Source organism: Lissotriton helveticus, chromosome 5_1, assembly GCF_964261635.1.
Source record: "Lissotriton helveticus chromosome 5_1, aLisHel1.1, whole genome shotgun sequence".
In the NCBI taxonomy this organism is placed as follows: domain Eukaryota; kingdom Metazoa; phylum Chordata; class Amphibia; order Caudata; family Salamandridae; genus Lissotriton; species Lissotriton helveticus.
Genome location: NC_136065.1, coordinates 511511356 through 511532984, shown reverse-complemented (window position 1 = coordinate 511532984; position 21629 = coordinate 511511356). Strand labels below are relative to the sequence as shown.

Sequence of the window (21629 nt, the reverse complement as noted above, 5' to 3'; positions counted from 1 at the left end):
TGGGGCACTGTATGACGTTAATACAGTTTATTGCATTCTACTATTTGTATATGATACTCTATCCCACTGTGAATTAAACCGTGCGGATCTGAAAACATTTGTCTTTTGAGTAATTGTGTTTCAATTGTTTAATTAGTTCCCTTGACACACTGCCATCCTGAGAGAAAGCAAGAACTTTCCAAGCATAGACCGCCCACCCCATTGCCACAAAAAGCTGTTACGTCGGTTAAAAACTAGGAATGAATGAGTAAAACGTTAACCTCAACATCATTAGTCGTGGCACAACATAGGATAGAGAAAAGGTTTTGAAATGTCATTGAATGCCAGATGTAAATTTTGGTTTCATTATAAAGCCAGATTGGTCTTTTGCCGACAGGTCCATTAGCATAATACTCTCCTCAGCTGCTTGAGAAACAGCCAAAAGACTCATTGCCATGATCACAGGGAGACAGTTATAAAAAATAGTTGTGTGGGGTCGTCCGAAAGCCCCATACTTTCATTAATGGAGCAACTCCTTGGCTTAAATGATGGGGCATCCACCCTGCCGACAAACTACTAAAACCGCTCTCCTTAACACTTCCAGCCAAAAAGATATGTATAGAGGACTGGTATGTGCCAAGTATTTGACAACCCTAGTACCAAAAAAAGAAAATCAAGCATTTGTTAACAGGCTAGATATGCAAGAACTACGGACAGTATCTTCCAAAAACAGAGGACACATTGAAAAAAGAGAAAAAGGCCACATTATTATTACTCTACGATCAAAACCTGTGGAACAATATCAGTCACTGACACCAGATCCTGACCAACCAAATTATAACTTACCAGCTAAACATGGCACTTTATTAAAACTTGCCACAATATGCAGATCACTTCAGACATTATCTGTTCTTTTATCAGTCCTTGCCTCAAGTATGATAAAGCAGCTTATCAGTTCCACAAACAAATATATTCTCATTCTTTTCTCAATGATAGCCAACCCAGCCAAAGAGAAGTCCCCCCAAAAAAATCAATTATGGTAGCAGCGAACTGCTCTCATGTCTTACATATCAATGTTTTTCAAGATAGAAAATATTATTTCAAATCAACATCTAATCTCACTACTCTTCAAATATATGCAGACCTCCGGTTGAACCCATAATCAATCCACAGGATCTTTTGAGTGTCTCAAAAGCCAGGTGAAGGGGCAGTAAATACAAAAGCTCGTCTCATGAACATCCTTGACAATCGAGATTGCCTTACACATTTTAAATGATTAGAGGGAATGCTAGTGTCCATTCCATGACAAACGTTACATCCAATTCACATCAAAAGAGCAATGACAGAGGAAATCCAATGACTAAATAAGAAGATTCTCTTTATTGAACCACCATAAGGAAAAAAAGGTGCACAGCTCAGCACATTGCTCGTCTCCTGATGACGAGTCAGAACAGAGACCTTTAATGGATGCCCATATATTCAACTGCATTGTCGCTCAAAGCTGCAACGCTAAATGTCTTCTACCAACAAAAACGGCTTCCTTTTCATTAAATAAGAAATATCACCACAAGAAAATTTTAACGAACCTATTATGGCCTCATACACAAATCCCACTGCTCCAAACATTCAGACTATAAGCACTAAAAGGTGCAAATTAAAAGAATTACAATAACAAAACACAATGGGACCAATGTCATTACATATACAACTTACTTCTTAACACTCAATGCACCCTTTATTTTATGAGGAACATAACCTGTATTAAACTAGTAGCCATTTCGAATCATATATTTAGTTAAGTCTCTATCGTAGCTATTGGTGGACTTCTCCAAAGGTTGTTGTTATCAAGCAGATACAACAGCCAAAACGCAATTATGCAAAACATTTCTTTGATAATCACAGCAGGAGAAATACAATTCAGTTATCCCTGCTAACTCCGGCTGTGCAGCCTCACGAGCCACATCCTCAAGATCAATGTCAGAACAAAACAGGTGCTTCCACGGTCTGTTAAGAGTCCCCAATGCATGGTGATCCCATAAACAGACCCTTTAACGTCACAGTTTCTGGTCATCCTGAAGGGCTTCAGTACCATTATCAAATTTAAGAGTACAGAAAGGGCACAAAACATCCCAAGCACAATTATAAAGGTCCAACCATTAGGTAGAGGAAAGACAAAAACGGCAATGGCTTAAAGAGGACAAACATCTTGCAAACACCATCACAACTGAAGGATTATGGCCAAAGAGCAATGATGAATAGCAGTACTACCAAACACTAAAGATGTAAGACGCCTAGCAGTAATTTAGTACCTTCTACAAAACATCAACGTTTATGCAGTATACATTTACCAACAAAGTTCAAGCTCTTGGTAGAGACCAACACCCCTGACATGTCTACTAGTGCATGTATACACATTTTAAAAAAGTATTGCTTTCCATAAAGACACGATAAGCAAACACCCAACACATGAATATCCCACCATTAAAGTACCAGTTTACCTTCCCACCAAAGTCATGCAAAGCTCAAACTCTATACACTCGCTGAATTCAATTTTTTAAATCATTAATATTTATCCCAAGTTATTTATCCCCTGCATCCCACCCATTCCGAATGAAGGTTTAAATACTGGTGACAAATTAATAACGTTGATGACGAACATGAGGTAGCAAACTTTTTTTTTTTATACAAAAATCATGACTTTAAGACGTGTGCGCTTTGGAAAAAAACGGAGTCAACTCTGATCTTTGCAGGGTAACCAGTACTATACTGCAACAACCACCCTCATAAGAGTGCGATTAAAGTAGTGAAAATAATGACTTCTGCCTTGCTGCGGGCATGGAAAGCCTCTTGAAGCCTTACCTTTCCTTTTGTGTGATCTTCAGCTTTTTTTCCAACCTTCTGTCTATTTCCTAAGAAACCAAATAGAGAATGGAAAATCGATCTTAGACTACAATACTCTAAACCATATCATACATCTTGGTAGAGCGAGCCTAGCCCGCTGCATGCATCACCGAAAGTTAAGCAGCAAGCTTTGGACTCTCATCTCAAATACAAGTCATGATGGCACCTGTCATGCCCAGAATTATAGCTTCACCAACAATGACAAATACTAATCCAGGAAAAGCAACAAAGAAAAACATTAAGTTAAATCTGGTGTGTCTAGTGTCAGCACTGTTTGGCCCCGGCATCTTCCGATTCAGCAAACCCAACCCAAACTAGCCATACAGTTCTCAACACCACCAAATATTAATTAAAGTACTCAAAGCAATGGTGTCATACCAAAAGCATCGTCTTTACACTCTGCAACCCACTTCCTATCAATATAGAGTAGACAAACCAGGCCCAACGGGCCTAAAACAGAAACAGATTGGTATTTATGAATTGGGTAAAGAAAATACTGAAGTTTCAGGGACTTAGCATGTTGCCAGACTTGTAAGAATTACATCTGTTCTGGAGACGGTGGGGACTGTGACACATAGCTGTACAAAACAATAGTACACCACTTAACAGTAACCCTGAAATACCCAGGGCTAACAGTCTAGTGTAAGGGTCGAGAATGTTGATCTGATACGACCCTTAATCCAGAGCTGAGAAAACTGTTCTGCACACAATGCTACAGTCAGGTCTTTCCTTTTGGGCCATTTAAGCTATTGTGTTAACATTAATACTTTTTGGCACACACCTAGCTAACAACTGGAGCGATTAAAGCTTCTATTTATTTTCTTAAAGCACTCTACGTGGATTGACCAAGCCACATCTTTCAACTAAAGTGAGGTACTGAAAGTTGATGTGCTTGTAGACTGCAGCAGGCGAGCGAGAGAAGTGAAGCTGCTGTATTTGCTTGCAAATGTAAACGGAGTGCTAAGCCCTCTTTCCACTGCTAATTATAAAGTAGTCGCAGTGCAGTAAGTGTTCAGAGGGTACCTAAATCGCTTAGTGGTGATTCGTAAACTGTTCTTCTCACATTTCGGAAAGTAGATCACAAGAGTCACTGCCAAACGTTGTGCAGTAGCTCTACTCAAACACACAACTGGAAGTGGGTGATCCAGATCTCACTACATGTGTTCTGCAGCAGCTGTTCTCACAGTCCTGAAGATGTGTGACCAAGATTCTCCAGGGGTTTGAAACAGAAGGGGCCTTGCTGACACATCAACCAAATTCATTAAATGTGTTGCTTTTGCACAAAAGGTTTGTCTTGAAACATCAGGCGTTGTGATACCAAGACAAGAGACAGCTATGCCCCGTTTCAATTCAAGACAGATGACTAGAAGGCACTCAAACATCTGTCTGTCATCCAATAAGTAAGGCATTCTGTCTTCAAAGGACCAAGCGTGTAATAATCTTGCAGTACTTAATCTGGGTTGATTTATGTTTCCAAGCCTCAGTTGTTACATTTAAAAACATATAATAAATCATTCCTTATATAACACTATTACGAAGAAAAAAAAAACTTTCCCATCTGCAAAATAGGGACGCAGAAAACAGTGTCAGGACTTTAAAATATAACAAGTACACTTCTAGAATTGTCTTAGCAATGGCTAAAAGGCTTCACAGAGCAAAGCCTATGTTGGGAGTCAAGAAAATGACAACACCCGCTGGTTCAATGTACTTTATCAGAAATATCAAATATCAAACTAGTTTTTATTTGAAAACACAATTAGGTTTTCAACACTGACAAACATCCACCCAGTGGATAGACTGTCAATAATTTCGGATGGACAGGCTTCATTAGGCTGTTAACACCTTCGACGCTCATGACGAGCTCAGCTAGTCAAGTTTCAAGTTTCAAGTAAGCTTTATTCGGCTTTTGAATTTAAAACCATAAAAGCAGCAAAGAAAAAATACAAACATACAAAGAACTAATCCAGCAAATCAAAACATAATTAAAAGAAAAACAGACTGTTTAGGACAAGCTAAAACTAAAACAGTTTGACGAAAGAACTATTCAAGATCCCAATCCAAAATACACAGAATCCTCCTTTATCATCAGGTATGATAGTGATTTGGTACACCGGGGCCAGGATAAAAGTCATGGAGATCCCAGATACGGATGGAGCCATCTCCAACCTTGTGTTGGGTAGAACGTAAAAAGGGGGCAATGTTTCTGTCTTTAAACTTAATTAAAATCAGATCTCCTGGAACATTTTTGGGCAGAGAACCAAGCCACCCCACCCTCCTGACGCTCAATATCCCGCCGTCTAAAACAGATGGTAAATGTCTATGGTTTTTAAGCCAGAAAATGGCTTTATTCATTAGGTCCTGCTGTAGTTCACGTTTACCCGGGGTGAGTTCAGGGACCCCAGAAAGCACAGTAACGTATGGCGCGGCTTCCGGGGGTAGGTCTATTTGATGCATTCTTTCCCGGAGTCTGTGAGGGGTATGTTTTAGATTAAGAGGAGCGTTGCGACCACTTAGAGTGGGTGGTATGGGAGGGGGGTCACAAGTGGGAAGTATGCTAGAAGCATAGTTCATAGCCCTTTCATGGATGTTAGTAAGGGTAGAGGATGTGGATATCATGGTGTTGGCATTTGGTGGGAGGGACCTTGTTACAGTGTTTTCGATCCTGGTCAGCCTCTCCCCCAGATCATTAATTTTTACGACCAGTGGTGATAGAGCACTGTTTAACATTCGTTCAATTTGGGCCAGCAGGGTCAAATGAAGGGGGGATACGGGGTCATTTGATCGAGTCTCCGCTTTATCCGAAGTTAGTGAGACAGGGTTTGGGGCGGATAAATGGGGGCTGCAGAAAGATGGTTCGGGGGGTGCGGGAGGTGTGAAGTTTATTAGTTCATTGTCTCTGACCACTATGGGGGGAGTTAATAAGTCCTGGGCATAGTTTGTACCGCACATGGCATTCAGTTCTTCCCAGATTGACATTGTGGTTGGGAAACAGGATACCGGGGGCAACAATGTACAGATCAAAGCAATGGGGGGGAAAGGTTAGCATCTGACTGTACCTCCTCCTGTAGTAAAATCAAGTGTAGTGGCCCGTCCCGTCCTCCTCTGGCCTCTGAGGGCCACAGAGGGCCCGCCCTTTGCCCGGGCTTCGCCCGGCGCGTCCCGCGCGCGTCCTCGCGGGACGAGAGGCGTTCCGCTGTTTAGTAGCGCCCCCGGGCGCAGGCTGTGGTGTCACCGGTGCGCCGGTGAAACTCCGGGGCACCTGGGAAATGAAGTCCCTGGCCGTTGCCCTCAGGGCGCTGCTGGGAGAGCTGGTGTCGGTGTCTTAGCCGTTCCCCTCACGGCGCGGTCTGTGGTCTCTGCTGTCGGGCTTGCCTTGCCCCCCACTGAGCGCTCGGCGCTCCGCTGTTTAGTAGCGCCCCCGGGCGCAGGCTGTGGTGTCACCGGTGCGCCGGTGAAACTCCGGGGCACCTGGGAAATGAAGTCCCTGGCCGTTGCCCTCACGGCGCTGCTGGGAGAGCTGGTGTCGGTGTCTTAGCCGTTCCCCTCACGGCGCGGTCTGTGGTCTCTGCTGTCGGGCTTGCCTTGCTAGTCATGAAGTACACCTCTTGTACACTCATGACGAGCTGAGCTCGTCATGAACCGCGTTTTTTTAAATTTTCCAGCGCACAGCGGGAAAATGCACCACATCGATGGTGTTAAACAACAGTTTCTTAAAGGGCGTCAAGAAATGTTCACGAGTAACTCACCGATTTATTGGATGGAATGATTTGCCCGGTGTGTAAAGGCTTATTTAGAGGATGTACAGACAGAACTGTGGCTTATCTAGTTTTAGAAGCTTGGCTTGACACACGCAGCATTGTGCAATACAAACCGCACCATCTGTAAGGGTAGCTAAAAGAAACAGTGAATGAGCAACTGCTGCATTATTGGGCAACAGCATTATGTAACGTACACGAATTGTGGTTTGGACCACGTACACATTTAACCATCTTTCTCATTACTACCTACAATCTGCCTCTATCAATCTGGAAGCATTTGCCTAAGTAAAATTAATGCTGGCCTCACAAAAGATGCAACGACTATCCAGTTAAATAATATGAGAAGAAGATTGTATTGTACTTAAGTACTCCCATCTTAGTGATATTTAAAATAATTTAAAAATGATTAAGTCTCAAAATTCAGAACTGTGACCCAGAGAAGACAATCACATCCACCTTAAGTATTCCACAAGTCAGAAAGGTATTTTTTTTACTGCCTTGCAAACAGGTCAACGCTCCATATATGCATAGTTGAACCATTTCTAAGGCTTTGCATTGAGTCTTCGTGAGCACAGGAGCTTGGTGATAACATTTTCCAAGAGGAAGGCACTTCACATCCAAAGAAGGTCAAAAATCTGTAGACTGAGAAGGCCATGCCAATTTAGAAGCCAAATACACTGGATGATAGTCCATGTAAATGGACTGCCAGTATTTCTAGCACAGAATAAAACAGACAAATACTGCATGTGTACACGTAGTGCTTGCTTAAATGAACACATTTCGGCACTTCACACCCAAAGAAGGTCAAAAATCTGTAGACTGAGAAGGCCATGCGAATTTAGAAGCCAAATACACTGGATGTTAGTCCATGTAAATGGACTGCCAGTATTTCTAGCACAGAATAAAACAGACAAATACTGCATGTGTACACGTAGTGCTTGCTTAAATGAACACATTTCGGCACTTCACACCCAAAGAAGGTCAAAAATCTGTAGACTGAGAAGGCCATGCGAATTTAGAAGCCAAATACACTGGATGTTAGTCCATGTAAATGGACTGCCAGTATTTCTAGCACAGAATAAAACAGACAAATACTGCATGTGTACACGTAGTGCTTGCTTAAATGAACACATTTCAAACTTGCAGAGGTATACTACCTTAATACCCCTCTTGGACCCCTACTCATAATAGCCTTTGAAATGTCTGAGAAGCACAATCCCAAGACCTATTCCTTGACACCCATTTGTCACTTCCCCCTCAGAACAGGTTTCAGCAGCCCTCTTTGTTACCTCCTGCCTAGGCTGCTACTGATCCATTCTCCGACCTCAGCTTCCACCTGAAGACTAATATTCAGTACCTCTTGGTCACCCGTGACCAAGAGGTAGGCTTACCTTGAAACGCGTAGGGGCTGTTTATTTTTTGCCAAATAAACCTTGAGCACTGAATAATTAAATTGGGCCTCGACTCTGGTATCTTTTTCACAAGAGGACTACACCAGGTACTTCGACATATATATATATATACACATACACATACATACACACAAACACACACACACACACACACACACATATATATATATATATATATATATATATAACATCTTGCTTTATAAGGATGTGAACAGCAAAGGGTTAACCTGGGGAGGTTGGATTTAATTAATACCACCCCTTTCCTTTCAACTCCTTAAGTACCCTCGTCTATGTTTTAGCAACTGTATCATGTGATCAAGCCTCGAGTCAGAGGCGAAACGCGTAATGGGACTTGCTGGGTTTTATGGAAATAAAACACTAAAATTGCACCAGAAACTTTGGGTCTGACTTGTTCGCTTTTCTTTGAGAACTGTCCGGACAGAGAGGACAGTGATGTGGCGGCTGCTACATCGAGCGGAGTACAAGGAATTTTAAACACCGTAACCAGCTTCTAAGGTGTAAATCAGACCCCTCCCCTGTGGATTGGCTCGGCGGCAGGAAGCAGTTTGATTCCCTAACCCGGAACAAGCAGTTCTACACGGCTTCGGCGAGAAGCATACCACGAAGAGCCCCTGGATACTTGGTTGAATTACCTACCTGGCATACGGGAGTCAAGTCCGTCGAGTGTGAGAGAATCCGCGGCAGTGAAGACAATCCGTGAAAGGTAGGACGATAACCCAGAGTTTCTAGTGGGGAGTTAGTGCAAACGGCGAAAGCGCGAATCAACTCGGGGATCCGAGGTTCGAGTGCTTAGTCTGTTTTAGTGTGAAACTTCGTAGGAATTAATTACCCGTGAAATAGAAGCGAAATCGCTTCAAGCAAGAATGTCTGCAGATACGTTGCGTAACAGGGAGGAGGCGGCGGAAAATATGTTTGACAAGGCCCCGGCTGGGGGGGGGTCGAACCCGCAAGGACAATTGCCACTTAATGTCAACTTGAGCGCTAATCCCACATTGAGAGACCTATTCAAGCAATTAGAGAAGCTAATGAAAAAAGAGCAATCCAAGTGGTGGGAAAACAAGTCCTTATCCAGATACTTTAAAGTCGGTAGAGTTCCAAGAGGTCTCAGAATAAGTCTTGCACCAAGTTATGAAACACCAGATCCCGCAATGCTCACGGAGTGGGCGGAAATCAACTTGGAGTGTTCTGCTAAATTAATGGGGACCCTGGTTCGCTATGCAGAAAGCGACCGCCTGAAAATACAAGCGGAAATTGAAAAACTTGAAGTAGAAATAGCGGCATTGGGACCCAGTGAATAAGCAGACAAATTCAGGAGTGACATGACACAGAGGGTGAAAAAAGATGAGGAAATAATAAAAGAACGCAAGGCTTTTAAATTTGAGCGTGACCGCCTCGATTACCTCAATGGGCAAATTTTCACGTATGCAAAAAGTATGAGAACGTGAAAGCCCGGGCAAGGAAAACTAGACAGATTGCGTTGGACAATGGAACCGTATCTGTATCCTCTACAGATGCCAGCCTAACATCGGGCAGTGAGGCGGAAAACGAGGCTGCAGGGCCCTCCACGGTGGGGCCAGGCAAATTGTCATTGGCGCAAGAAGTGAGCTGCCTGTGTCAAGACCGGCACGACACTTTCAGACCAAGAGTGAAAGGGAAGACACAGGCAAACAACATCGCGCCAACCAAAAGCGGCACGCAAGGAGAAAATGCCGCAATTACAAAGCAGCTCAACACAAGTCAGGCAGCAAGGGGCCGCTGGAACAAATCGAACCGGAAAGCGACCCACAACTAAAAAACAATAACAAAAAATCGATTATCAACCTCACCCTAACACCCAATAAAGAAATGATCCTAGGATTAGGATTATCGTATTGTCCTCCGGCGGATTTCAATTATGTTGATGCAAGAATGGACTCCTATCGGTTCATAAGAAAGTTGAAACTCAATACGTTTTTTCTACTGCAACCAAAAAGAAAAAAAACAATAGGGACACAAAGTAGTCCCTCTTTGTTGGAAGCAGGGGATCGTGGCACATTTGATGAGATCTGGGGCTTACAACAAGAAGGAGAAATAACTAGTGACCTGCCTTTAATTACATCAAGTGAGGACCGTGCTATGAGTCACACTCCATTTAAGCCCAAATCACCTTTCCAACCTGTATTAGTTCATAATAATCTGGAGATGTATCACGAACTTGTCATCAAAGAGCTCAAACAACTTTACATTGTCACCAACAAAAAACGCAAAGCAGCCGACAAAAAGAATCAATGTTATCACAACTTGATAAAAAAAATTGGAGTCCAAAAGAGATGTGATTGTCCGCCAGGCCGATAAAGGCGGTAACATTGTTTTATGGCCGAGAGAAATGTATGTTGCTGAAGCAGAGAGTCAATTATTGGACACCACGTGCTACAAGAAAAGTAATTTAACCATTTTAAAAGGAGCGTGGCAAGAACAAAACATGAAATTAATGGCATGGAGGAGTGCTAAACTTTTGTCCAATGATGAATACAACTTCATGAAGAACGACCACCCGGTAATTCCGACATTTTACCTAATACCAAAAGGTACATAAGGACACTAAGACACCACCTGGACGCCCGATTATATCGGCGATAAACAGCGCGACTGAAAATATCTTGCGTTATATAGACTTCTTCTTGCAAGAATCGGTAAAAGGTCTAAAATCGTATGTACAGGACACATCTGATTTTATCAGAATATTGAGTAATGTTGTGTGGAATACTGACTGTTTATTGATAACATTAGATGTAACTTCACTATATACATCGATCAAACATTCTGATGGGCTTAAAGCAATAGAGTTTTTTTTAAATAAGAGACCCATGAATTTCTCGGCACACAACAAAATGTTGTTGTCTATGATTGAAATGTGCCTTGAACAGAATTTCTTCCTTTTTAACAACCAGCTATATCAGCAGGTCAGGGGTGTCGCAATGGGGGCCTGCTTCTCCCCAAGTCTGGCATGTTTACACATGGGACTTGGGAGGAGCAGGTCCTCGGAGGCACTTTGAGTGAAGTAATGCAGAAACATGTTCCTTTGTATTTAAGGTACATAGACGACCTATTCTTTTTTTTTTTTTTAAGACCTTTATTGTACCTTCAATAGTAAACACAGCTTCCAGCCTACAACCCTTTGGGCTGGCCGCAATTTTGTCAGTAACATTCTGCCACATTAGGATGACACGGCCTTTGTGCCGATATCCCGGGGGTACGGCGGCGTTTAGCAACAATGTGGGTACATAATATACAGTACGAGTAGAAATCTGGATAGGTCTGTAATTTTTAATTGTAAAACAAACACTTTGAAATTGCATCATACCGTATAAGTGACATGAGTAGCCATGTGTGCATTATTTGCTTTATCCATTATACTTAACAGTCGACATTCCGGTTCAGTCACAGGATACAGGCATAACTGCTCCGCAACATACTTTCCGTTGCACACATCAAGTAAACTACATCACTTTTACATCTAAGGCGAAAGTTTTTCTCCACCATATCGAGCACTGGTATTCCTGACATAAGATCTGCACAGAGAGACGACCTATTCTTGTTATGGCAAGGTACAATGAGGGAAGCCAACGACTTTGTGGAAGCAATCAACAGCAATGGCCTCAATTTGAAGTTTACGTCACATATAGATAGATGCTAGGTCGGTGGTATTTTTGGATACTGAGGTTTATATAACTAAAATAGGTATGGCCTAAAATAATCAATGTTTTGTATATAGATAGAGAATAGTTAAACAACTAGCAGTCTCTGTCTGAAATGGAGACTGCTAGTTGGTTAACTATTCTCTGCCTGCAAAACTTGTTTTTCATGACTGTTATTATTGCATGTTTTGTATTAAGATAGAGACTGCTAGTCGTTTAACTACTCTTTGTCTGTATTTATTGCCTTTATGATTATTCCCATCATTGCCTTTCTTTTAAAGTCTTTTTTAAAAAATTGTAATTATCTCGTTTTTAACCATTTGATGAGCATTGTGAGAAATTTTTAATGTATGTGTCTTTTATGAATTCACTAGTGCAGTGTCATTTTCAATGACTGTAAATTTAATCCTGTTTTAAAATTTTGTGTATATTCTGCTTTTATGAGTAATCACTCGAATAAAGCACTATTTGAATTTGAATTTGAAATAGGTATGGCCACAAGGATGCACAGAAAACCAACGGCTGGAAATACAGTCCTGCATGCGTCCAGCCAGCATCCTCATTACCTGATCAGCAGCATTCCCTTTGGGGAAATGCTGCGGATCAGGCGAATTTGCAGTACTGATGCAGATTGTCAGATGGCGCAAGAAGAAAGCAAAGCACGCTTTCTTTCTCGTGGCTATTCAGCAAAGATCATTCAGAAAGCTATAAACCGATCCAATTCTATCACAAGAGAAGAGGCCCTAGCTATCAAAGTTAAGCCCATTGATCAGAAGGAAGGAGATATAGTGATCAAGCCACGAGGGATTACCAAATACAGCAGACAGCATAAGGAAATTCGGGGAATTTTCTATAAGAATTGGAATTTGATAACAGGGGATCCTGTTATTGGGAAGTATATACACATTAATCCCGACATTACCTTTAGAAAATCTGTATCTATGGCAGACAAGTTAGTGCATAACTTTCTTGAAAAACAAGTTTCTGATACGTGGGGTGCCCTCGGAGGAGGATTTAAGAAATGTGCAGTCTGCAAGGCATGCAGGCACGGGTGCAATAAGACACAGTATACAGTACCCTTTAAAAGTGAGCCTGTGATGATAAGGAAGCGCATGTCTTGCAGAACTGAGTTTGCAGTGTATGTGCTGCAGTGCCCTTGTGATCTCCGGTATGTGGGGAGTACCCGCCTTCCGGTGCACAAGCCGATACTGCAGCACATTAGGGCTATCGTGGGGAAAGATCAGGCATACCCGGTAGCCCGTCACTTTGAAAATCTGCACAACAGTGACCCCACATTTCTTCAATACTATGCCATAGATTGTGTCCTTCCATTAAAGAGAGGAGGAGATAGAGACGCGAAACTCTGGGTATTGGAAACCAGGTACATAATAGAATTAGACAGTAAGGCCCCGCGGGGGATGAACGCGAGTGAAGATCTTTATACATGTCTTTAGTTCTATTTTTCATGTTGTACCTGGTTAAATGAAAATTATGAATTTAAATATTTTATAAACCTGGAAGAATGTTCCCTCTGTCCTTTATGCTTATTATGAATTATAATTGAATCTCTCATGTTGGGTTTTGGCACTCGTTGACTAATGGTGGTATGAAGATGTCCCACAAAATCTGAAACTTCTTCCCAAACCTTATTTTTAAAAATCCCTTTTTTTTTTTTACTTCACTTACAAATGAAATTTTGAATTATGAATTATTATCATGCACTATATAATTTTTGTACACATAGGGTTGAGGTATTGACGAGGGTAAACAATAAGATTATATGAGTTCATATGAATTAGATGTAAATATTTTCAATAATGTGATTTTGTCCCTTTGCGAAAGATAACAGTGTAATTTTATATGCACAAGGATTTGCATATATTCTGTTGTTGACATAATATTTATCATGATGTTTACAGGATCTGATATTTTTCGTCAACAATTGCACACATATCACTAGTAGGAAATTACAATTATCAGTAGGAGCAAGATTATTTTCCTACGTACGGGCACTTTGCCTTTTATTGTAAATAGTGTGTATATAAGAACAATAATGAATTGAATTTTATTATATTTTATATACATATCTTTTTCTGTATTGCATGTATATATATTTTGTGTATATATTATCAAATTGTATATGGATTATATATTTAAGATTGCGAAATTTGCACAGTATATGTTTTGCACAGAACAAAAAAATCCTTGTGAGCGAAATGTATGGCACAATGCCACGAACTCAGTTTTAAAGGACACACATCTTGCTTTATAAGGATGTGAACAGCAAAGGGTTAACCTGGATAGGGTGGATTTAATTAATACCACCCCTTTCCTTTGAACTCCTTAAGTACCCTCGTCTATGTTTTAGCAACTGTATCATGTGATCAAGCCTTGAGTCGGAGGTGAAACGCGGCATGCGGACTTGCTGGGTTTTATGGAAATAAAACACTAAAATTGCACCAGAAACTTTGGGTCTGACATGTTCGCTTTTCTTTGAGAACTGTCCGGACAGAGAGGACAGTGATGTGGCGGCTGCTACATCGAGCGGAGTACAAGGAATATATACGTATATATACGGACGGCGGCACTGGCTCAAGGACAAACTCAACGAGCTAGGAGTCCGTACTTGCCGGTCCGCGATAGTCAAGGCCTTATGCTCAGCGGATGCCCAACTGATCTGCAGACTAGTAAAATTCCTGGACAGCTTCGCGAAGAAAACAAGGCACGCTGCCGCTTGCCGGACCCCCATCGAGACCTAAGGTCACTGTTGATAGATAAATCTGTCTTACAGCAAACCTTGCTACGATTGGTCGGACTCTTTGTATCGTAAACCTTTTATAATGTAAACCCTTCTTTTAACTTCTTCCTTTTCCTATTTATTTCCTTGCTAATATTTTAAGAACTCTGTTTAAAGGCTGTAGTATGCCACAAATTGTAATGGTTTTAATTAACCGAACAATAAAGAAATTTACTTACTATATATATATATATATATATATATATATATATACATACATATACACACACAAAAATATTAATAGGAAGTTTGGAGAGTTTAAAATTCAAGTAAGGCCCCTCATCGTCCATACTATATTGTTTGATGCACTTGCACTGCTCCCACAAATCAATCTTGGATACTAACTTAATTTTTAGCATCCAAATTTCAACTCCTTCATTCCAGAACGTATTAAAATGTTCAGTTTTATATTTTGTTTCTTTTGATCAATGAAATTAATCTATTAAGATTATTTCATTTTCTAAGCAGGTTAAATTAAGTTAATAGGAGAAACTCAAACTAAGTTCTCAAACTGCAATCACAAAATGTAACAGCAGTTGTTTGTTGGGAAAACCAAGGACCAGCTATTAGTTTCAATCTTAGTTACACACACCAGAGCAGTTATAGACAATTGTAAATGTAGGCAGTTGAATACACGTGTATTACTGTAAGGTGAGTATATGGAGGCAATTTTCTATATAACGTTGAAGACGATAATATATTTCAGAAATCCACATTCATATTTATTATCTGACATATGATGAGATTTTTTTTTAACGAAAGTCTTAAGTGAGCCATCCTCCTCTAAGACGGCAGTTTGGGTTGTAGAAAGAATGCATAGCTTCAGACCACTTTCTGCTTTCAAAAATGTGTTTATAAAAGAAACAATGGAAGGCAATAGTGCACCAAAGACAAGCAGAAATAGTCCAGCCAAACCTCCAATGGCTTAACCAGCCACAGTATGAAGCTACAAATAAGAGGTATATCGACGGATCAGATAGTGCACATGGTTCTGTTGAAGTATGCAAACACAATGAGATGATGGACGGAGTGCTGAAACTTTTCAGACACTCACCCCCAGTCACGGATCTGGGCGGAATCCATCATCGTTCTTTAGCTCACTTCGCCACCACAGTTCAGACCCAGCCATATGCAAATCAGTCTTGACCCTGTTCCCCAAGGGAACAGTCCAGCCCAAACTGCCAAGCCAGGTCTTCCCTAGACCGGAAACAAGCATCCCGGGACCGGTTTTGTGGTGACAACCCTCATCAGCCAGGCTAGCTTGAATTCAGTGGCAAAGTAACCAAGGGACCCACGTCTGGCCATACCATGCCAACTTAGGGCAAACAAAGCAAACACAAGGAAATGATGGACGGCGCGCTGAAACTTTTCAGACACTTCGTCCATCATCTCCTTGCGTTTACTTTATTGCTTACCCCGAAACCAGTTCCAGGATGCTTGTTTCCAGTCCAGGGAAGATCTGGCTTGGCAGTTCGGGCTGGACTGTTCCCATGAGGCACAGGGTCAAGACTGATGACTGAACCATGATGGATTCAACCCAGATCTGTGACTGCGGGCGAGTGTCTGAAAAGTTTTAGCGGTCTGTCCATCATCTCCTTGCCTTTGCTCTGTTGAAGTATGAATACTTGAAGTTATTTTTTAATGAAGATTGTCACATGGCTCGGAGTGATATGGCCCTGGAACACGTCTACATTTAAACCTAGAAGTTAAAAAACATCTAATTTGGAAATAATCTTCTCAGATGCAAGCGATAATTAGCCTGAGACTCCTTGTCCGTTTAAGTAAAGACAAAGCAAGGAACTTGAACGTACAACCTTTCACACACTTCAAGCAATAGACATTAAAGCCAGACCCATACCCGACTGTCGCCTACTAGTGACACTAGTTGAAAATATAACAGATGCGTAGCACCCTGCTACTTGTGACAATTTCTGATGTGAGCATTCATATCATGCGTGTATCATTCTTTATGTCAGTCTGCTGACGTCACGGAACGTTGATAAGCGTTGCAACCCCACTACCCTACTGACCAGAAACTGCCTGCCAGTAGTACAAAACAAATTGACAAAGTAAAAAAATACAGATATAGGAAACTAAACATCTCTAAGACCGGCTTAGAAATCAAAAAGTGCAAAACATAGTTTTGCAAGAAAAATACACCGCCTTAATGTCATACACAACGCTGGCAACTTCCACCGTTTACAGTGATAATGAGAATACTGATGTCACAGTATGGGCGGGTGTTGGGGTTTGAGGGCAAAAGCACGTAATGGGGCCCATATTGATATAGACCATAATTTAAAGGCATAAGTATGCTGTATGGACAAAAGCAACCAAAAAAACTTTGCATCACTCGGGTTGGTCGCAACCCACATCCCCAGACATACCAGGCACCACCATCCAGAAAGCCAAGCTCTCAGACACACCGATTCCCTACCTACGTTTAAAAGACAATCCAAGATACTCATAACCTGAACCCAGAGAAGCAAAATCCCCGATCTAAGTCCTTTCCAGAATAGTAAGGCTGCCACCTTAACAACTCCCTTCCCATAGAGGCACCGTCCTGCCTCACAAACAGTTTAAGTGTCCACGTTATAAGACCAGGTAATATCCACTGCATAGAACAACCTTCCTCCCCTTCGGAAAGGTTGGGCCCAATCCACCTCATTAGCATAGAAGCGCCCCCCTGCCCACCCCCGCAAAGAAAAACAAGTTGTACAATAATGCCCCTACCCACCAGGCCCGGTTCTAGCGGGTGGGCCAGGCCCACCCAAACATGAGCCTGGCCCACCCAAAGAGGAGCCCTGGCCCTCGCAGTGAGGGCTTGAAGGCAGGTGCGCAACGCACAGATCGTGTGTGCGCGCCCTGGCCGAGACAGCTTCCCGGGTGCACAAACACAGACAATTTTAGAGATGATCGCCGCCACACCCGAGTACTTCACAGGTCTTTAAAGACCATTCAAATGTTAACGAGGCTTTATTTATTTTTTCACCCCTTCATCTCTGCATGGAGAAAGACGACAAATCCTTACTTTGACAAGGGTAACCTTTGCCTACTGTCCTGCTGCGGTGATATTTCTTTTACTGTGCAGAGCAGGAGAAAAGTTTGTTTATTCCTAGTCACCTTTCCTGACCCCTGCAGTGGCCTATCACATCAGGCTGTGACACAAAGGTGAGTAATTTAGTAGGTAAGAGAATGTGTTACTACATTTTTCCTTTTTTAAATCTGCACAGGCCCAGCAGGACACATACTTCATGTGTGCTTAATTTAAACAGTTTTTATCATTATCATGGCCGATGAAGGACAGCAATAAGACAATACAAAAGGCCCAGTGAACGCTGGTGATTAATAATCCTGCTGGAGAGCAATCATTTGTCTGTTAATAGTTTTTAAATGCAGATGAACTGTATTTGATGTGGATAGCTCAGTGGGTTACTGCCTTTGTCACAGAGATCCTTCTGTTACTTGCAGTTCAGAAGTTACAATCCTAACATAGGACAGTGACCAATGAACTGTCACCAAAGAGCTGCATACAAACATTAATGGTATAGTTAGAACTTTGCTTTTTTTGTTTTGTGATTCAGTTGGAACTTCCACAGTCTCATCATTCTAATGCTGCTAAAATGAGTATGTTTGGGCAGTTGGAACTTCCACAGTCTTTCATCATTCTAATGTTGCTAAAATGAGTATGTTTGGGCAGATATACATTTTTATCAGTGAAGCTGATCCCCCCCATGGAATACTCTTTAAATCCTATGGTTGTGTTCCCCAGACCAAACCCTCTTAAAATATGCTGCCCACCAGTATGGATGACATGTGATTCCTACACCTTGTAATCCTCATTGGTTTATGTGACATTCCCTGTAGACTGATTTACATACTTTTATGATTCATTGTCTCTGTAGAATGTGTGTGTGTGGTGTAAAGTACTGACACACACTACACTGATATGAGTAGCGCTATACAACAAATGAAATGCATATGAGAGAGGGGCTACGTAAAGGTGAGGGGCGCTGGTGGAGAGTGGTAGTGAGGGAATCCGAGGGAGAGGTCATGGGGTGGAGGAAGGAGCTAGGGAGAGATGAGGGGCACTGATGGAGGGTGGTAGTGGGGGAGTCTGAGGAGGAGGTCCTGAGGGGGGGGGCTGCAGAGAGATGAGGGGCACTGGTGGAGGGTGGCACTGAGGGAATCCGAGGAGGAGGTCATAAGGGGGAGGAACTATGGGGAGATGAGGGGCACTTGTGGCGTGTGGCAGTGAGGGAATCCGAGGAAGAGGTCAATAGGGGGGGGCATGGAGGGATGAGGGGCACTGCTGGAAGGTGGTAGTAAAGGCATTTGCTGAGAAAGAGGTTATTGGTGTGGCACCAAAAAAGACTTTTGCATCAGCCCTGTCCTGGCCTTTCTATTTTTGTTTATTTAATTAGCAGTCGGGCCACAAGGGCTACTGTGGAACATACTTTAAAGTGCCTGATAATTATATTTACTGCTATATTCAATGTTTTAAGTATGAAGGTGATTTTACTAATGTTTTTACCGGGAAAAATGAAAGTGCAGCCAGATGGTGCCTGAAATGGGGCTGGGGCCCAAGGTCATCTGTGAGATAAGGTGCACTGGAGAGCAGTAGTGGATAATCAAGCCTGCAAGGGGGTGTGTTGCAGAGTCCATGGTTAGGTGGAGGTAGTAATGAAGAGGAATTCTCCCAGAAGGTTCCCATAGAGGGAGTCCGAGGAGTGTCCCTTGCCTAATACTCCCACATCAGAAACCTCCTCTTCCCATCAAAGTAATATTACATGGAAAAAACACTTTTTGGGAGTGATAACATTAAAAAGAGATTTGGAAAAGAGTGAGTTTTACTGGGCCTTGTAAGACTAAGAAGAGATAAAGGAGGTCCCTGAAGCAGGCCTGCCTAGACATATGCAACAAATCAAGCCCACAGTGGCCCACCCAAATGCACCCGTGGCCCACCCAAATAAAAATTCCTGGAGCCGGGCCTGCTACCCACCCACGTGTTCATTTTGCCACACAAGTAGACAACTATCGTTTGAACCACACAGATATAAGCACCAAACTAAGCCGACACAAAAAGATGATCCAAGCAACCCAATCAACACCATAGAGACAAAGACTCTAAAGGATCCAAATACTCCAAGCCCCAACACCCGCCAACACCAGACACGCCAAGCTCCCACACTCACCAAGCCCACGCATGCACATTAACATAAAGAAACGCTTAGACGAATCTACCAAAAGGAGGGACACGTTAAGCCAACAGATATGTCAAAACACCCACCCCCGTCAAAACATCGCTCCCCCAACCATCAGGCATACAAATATACCCCACACCCAAGGTATAACAATCTCATTACTACAAAGCATAGCGGCCCCCCACCATTAAAGATAAAAAGTCAGCACTCTCCAAATAAGACAGACCAAAAACTATACCCTCTTAGATGACATTACAAGTTCTCGTTACAATTCACAGGAACTGTCTCGCCTTCATCACAGACAAAGAGTTCAAGGCTGTTAACAGCCACAATCACCAACAAACTTCGAACCACCGTGGAACACAACAACTTTAACAGACAATCACACCATCTTTTCCAGAGAGACTCCCGCCGGCCATAGCAAACATATGCTTTTCTTCATTCCAGACTACCTCCGCACATTTCTTTTTTACGTAAGAAGTCTAACAGCCATGAAACCTACAAATTACGGCAACAGTTAGTAACAATGAAGACGGAGATTAAAAAGCAATACGAGGGATAGTATTACGTATCCGCAAAGTTGTATTAACATACTGGTCGTAGAGGGAGAAAAACAGCTGCAAACATATTTAAAGTCGAAAGGTTAGCAAACAGAAAAGTTGACATTTATGACAACACAAAGACACGTAGTTGTACTGTTCAACCCCTTTCACATGCACCTTCAAGTACCCATGAAGTAAACTGAGCCACTCATTGGTGGACATACCTTACAACCCCGCCCCGTACGCTCTCCAAAAAAAGCAGTACCCGAAAGGCTAAGTACCAAGTCTAGTGTACCCTTACCACGAGTGTCGATCCCGTCTCTCTCAAGCACCTTTGCCCTAAAGAATCCCAAACACCTCCCTTAGGAGCCGAATCCACGGTTACTAACTTTAACAGACTCTCCATAGTTTGTCAGTAAGCCACACCGTCACACACCTCTCTACAAGACAGCCAGAGACAGGCGCCCAACCAATGACAGGCAGTGTCCCTTCCGCTTAAGCGCCCCGGTTCAGTGACGAAGCGTTCTTCGTCCAGGCTATCCTTTCCCTTTGACGCCAGTCTCTCCTTACCCCGCTGTCAGCCGCTTCTTCCCAGCTCTCTGCGACCTCCTCATCTTCCATCTTCCTTTCCCCGCAACCATAGAGAGGGCGGAGCGCCTGCGCAATGGAAAACAGCCAAGCACTGCGCTTGCGCACAATCGAGAACAGACAACCGAGCCTGCGCATTGACGAGTGTCGAAAGCGATACCAAGAGCACGCGCCTCCAGACTACCATAGAGACGCGTCATTTCGCATAGAATGTCAACTGGCTGGCGTAAAATTAGACCCTTAACTCTGCAGCCTTCGAAATAGAAGTAAAAGAAGGACATTACACCGGTTGACTGTTTTAGCTCAGTAACCACTGAGGGGCTACGAAGGCGGCCATATTAGAACAAGAGTGTGTCATTTTCTTTAAAAAGATGGATATATATTTTTGGGGAAAGAAACGAAGGCTCATATTATGGTTTCCACCTTGCCATTTATTAACATTGCATCCAGATAAGCAAGCAGTAAAGAAAAGAGAAACATTGCACTTCCCAGGACTTCCTGCATAGCTGTCAAGGTTTCAGATTGCTTATGTGTGACATTTTCATAATTTCAGTGTAATTATGAGTGACATTCAACGAGTATGAGTGACACTTTCTCGTGAGCAAAAATCAAGCATATCAGAAATTACATCCATTTGGCAACGAGAAACTCTAAGAAGATCTGAAAACTGCTAAACAAAGAACCAGAAATGAAAGGGTACTAAGAAGTCTATCCAGGGTATCTCTCCACGTGGGACCCTAATGTAACCAA

The 21629-nt window shown here is 42.4% G+C and overlaps 1 protein-coding gene across 3 annotated transcripts in view; it reads right to left on the bottom strand.

Annotated features, from left to right (window-relative positions):
• Positions 1-21009, bottom strand: part of SZRD1 (SUZ RNA binding domain containing 1) — a 44914-nt gene extending 23905 nt beyond the window's left edge. Inside the window, exons 1-2 of one of the 3 annotated variants that reach the window (XM_078642845.1) lie at positions 20862-21006; positions 2839-2888 (exon numbers count right to left, since the gene is read on the bottom strand). In XM_078642845.1, coding sequence (XP_078498971.1) covers positions 2839-2888; positions 20862-20912 — 101 coding nt within the window. In that variant the 5' untranslated portion in view covers positions 20913-21006. Of the gene's footprint in view, positions 1-2838; positions 2889-20861 lie in introns of all 3 variants that reach the window. The other 2 variants (XM_078642843.1, XM_078642846.1) reach the window with 2 other exon arrangements.
• Between the last annotated feature and the right edge of the window lie 620 nt (positions 21010-21629).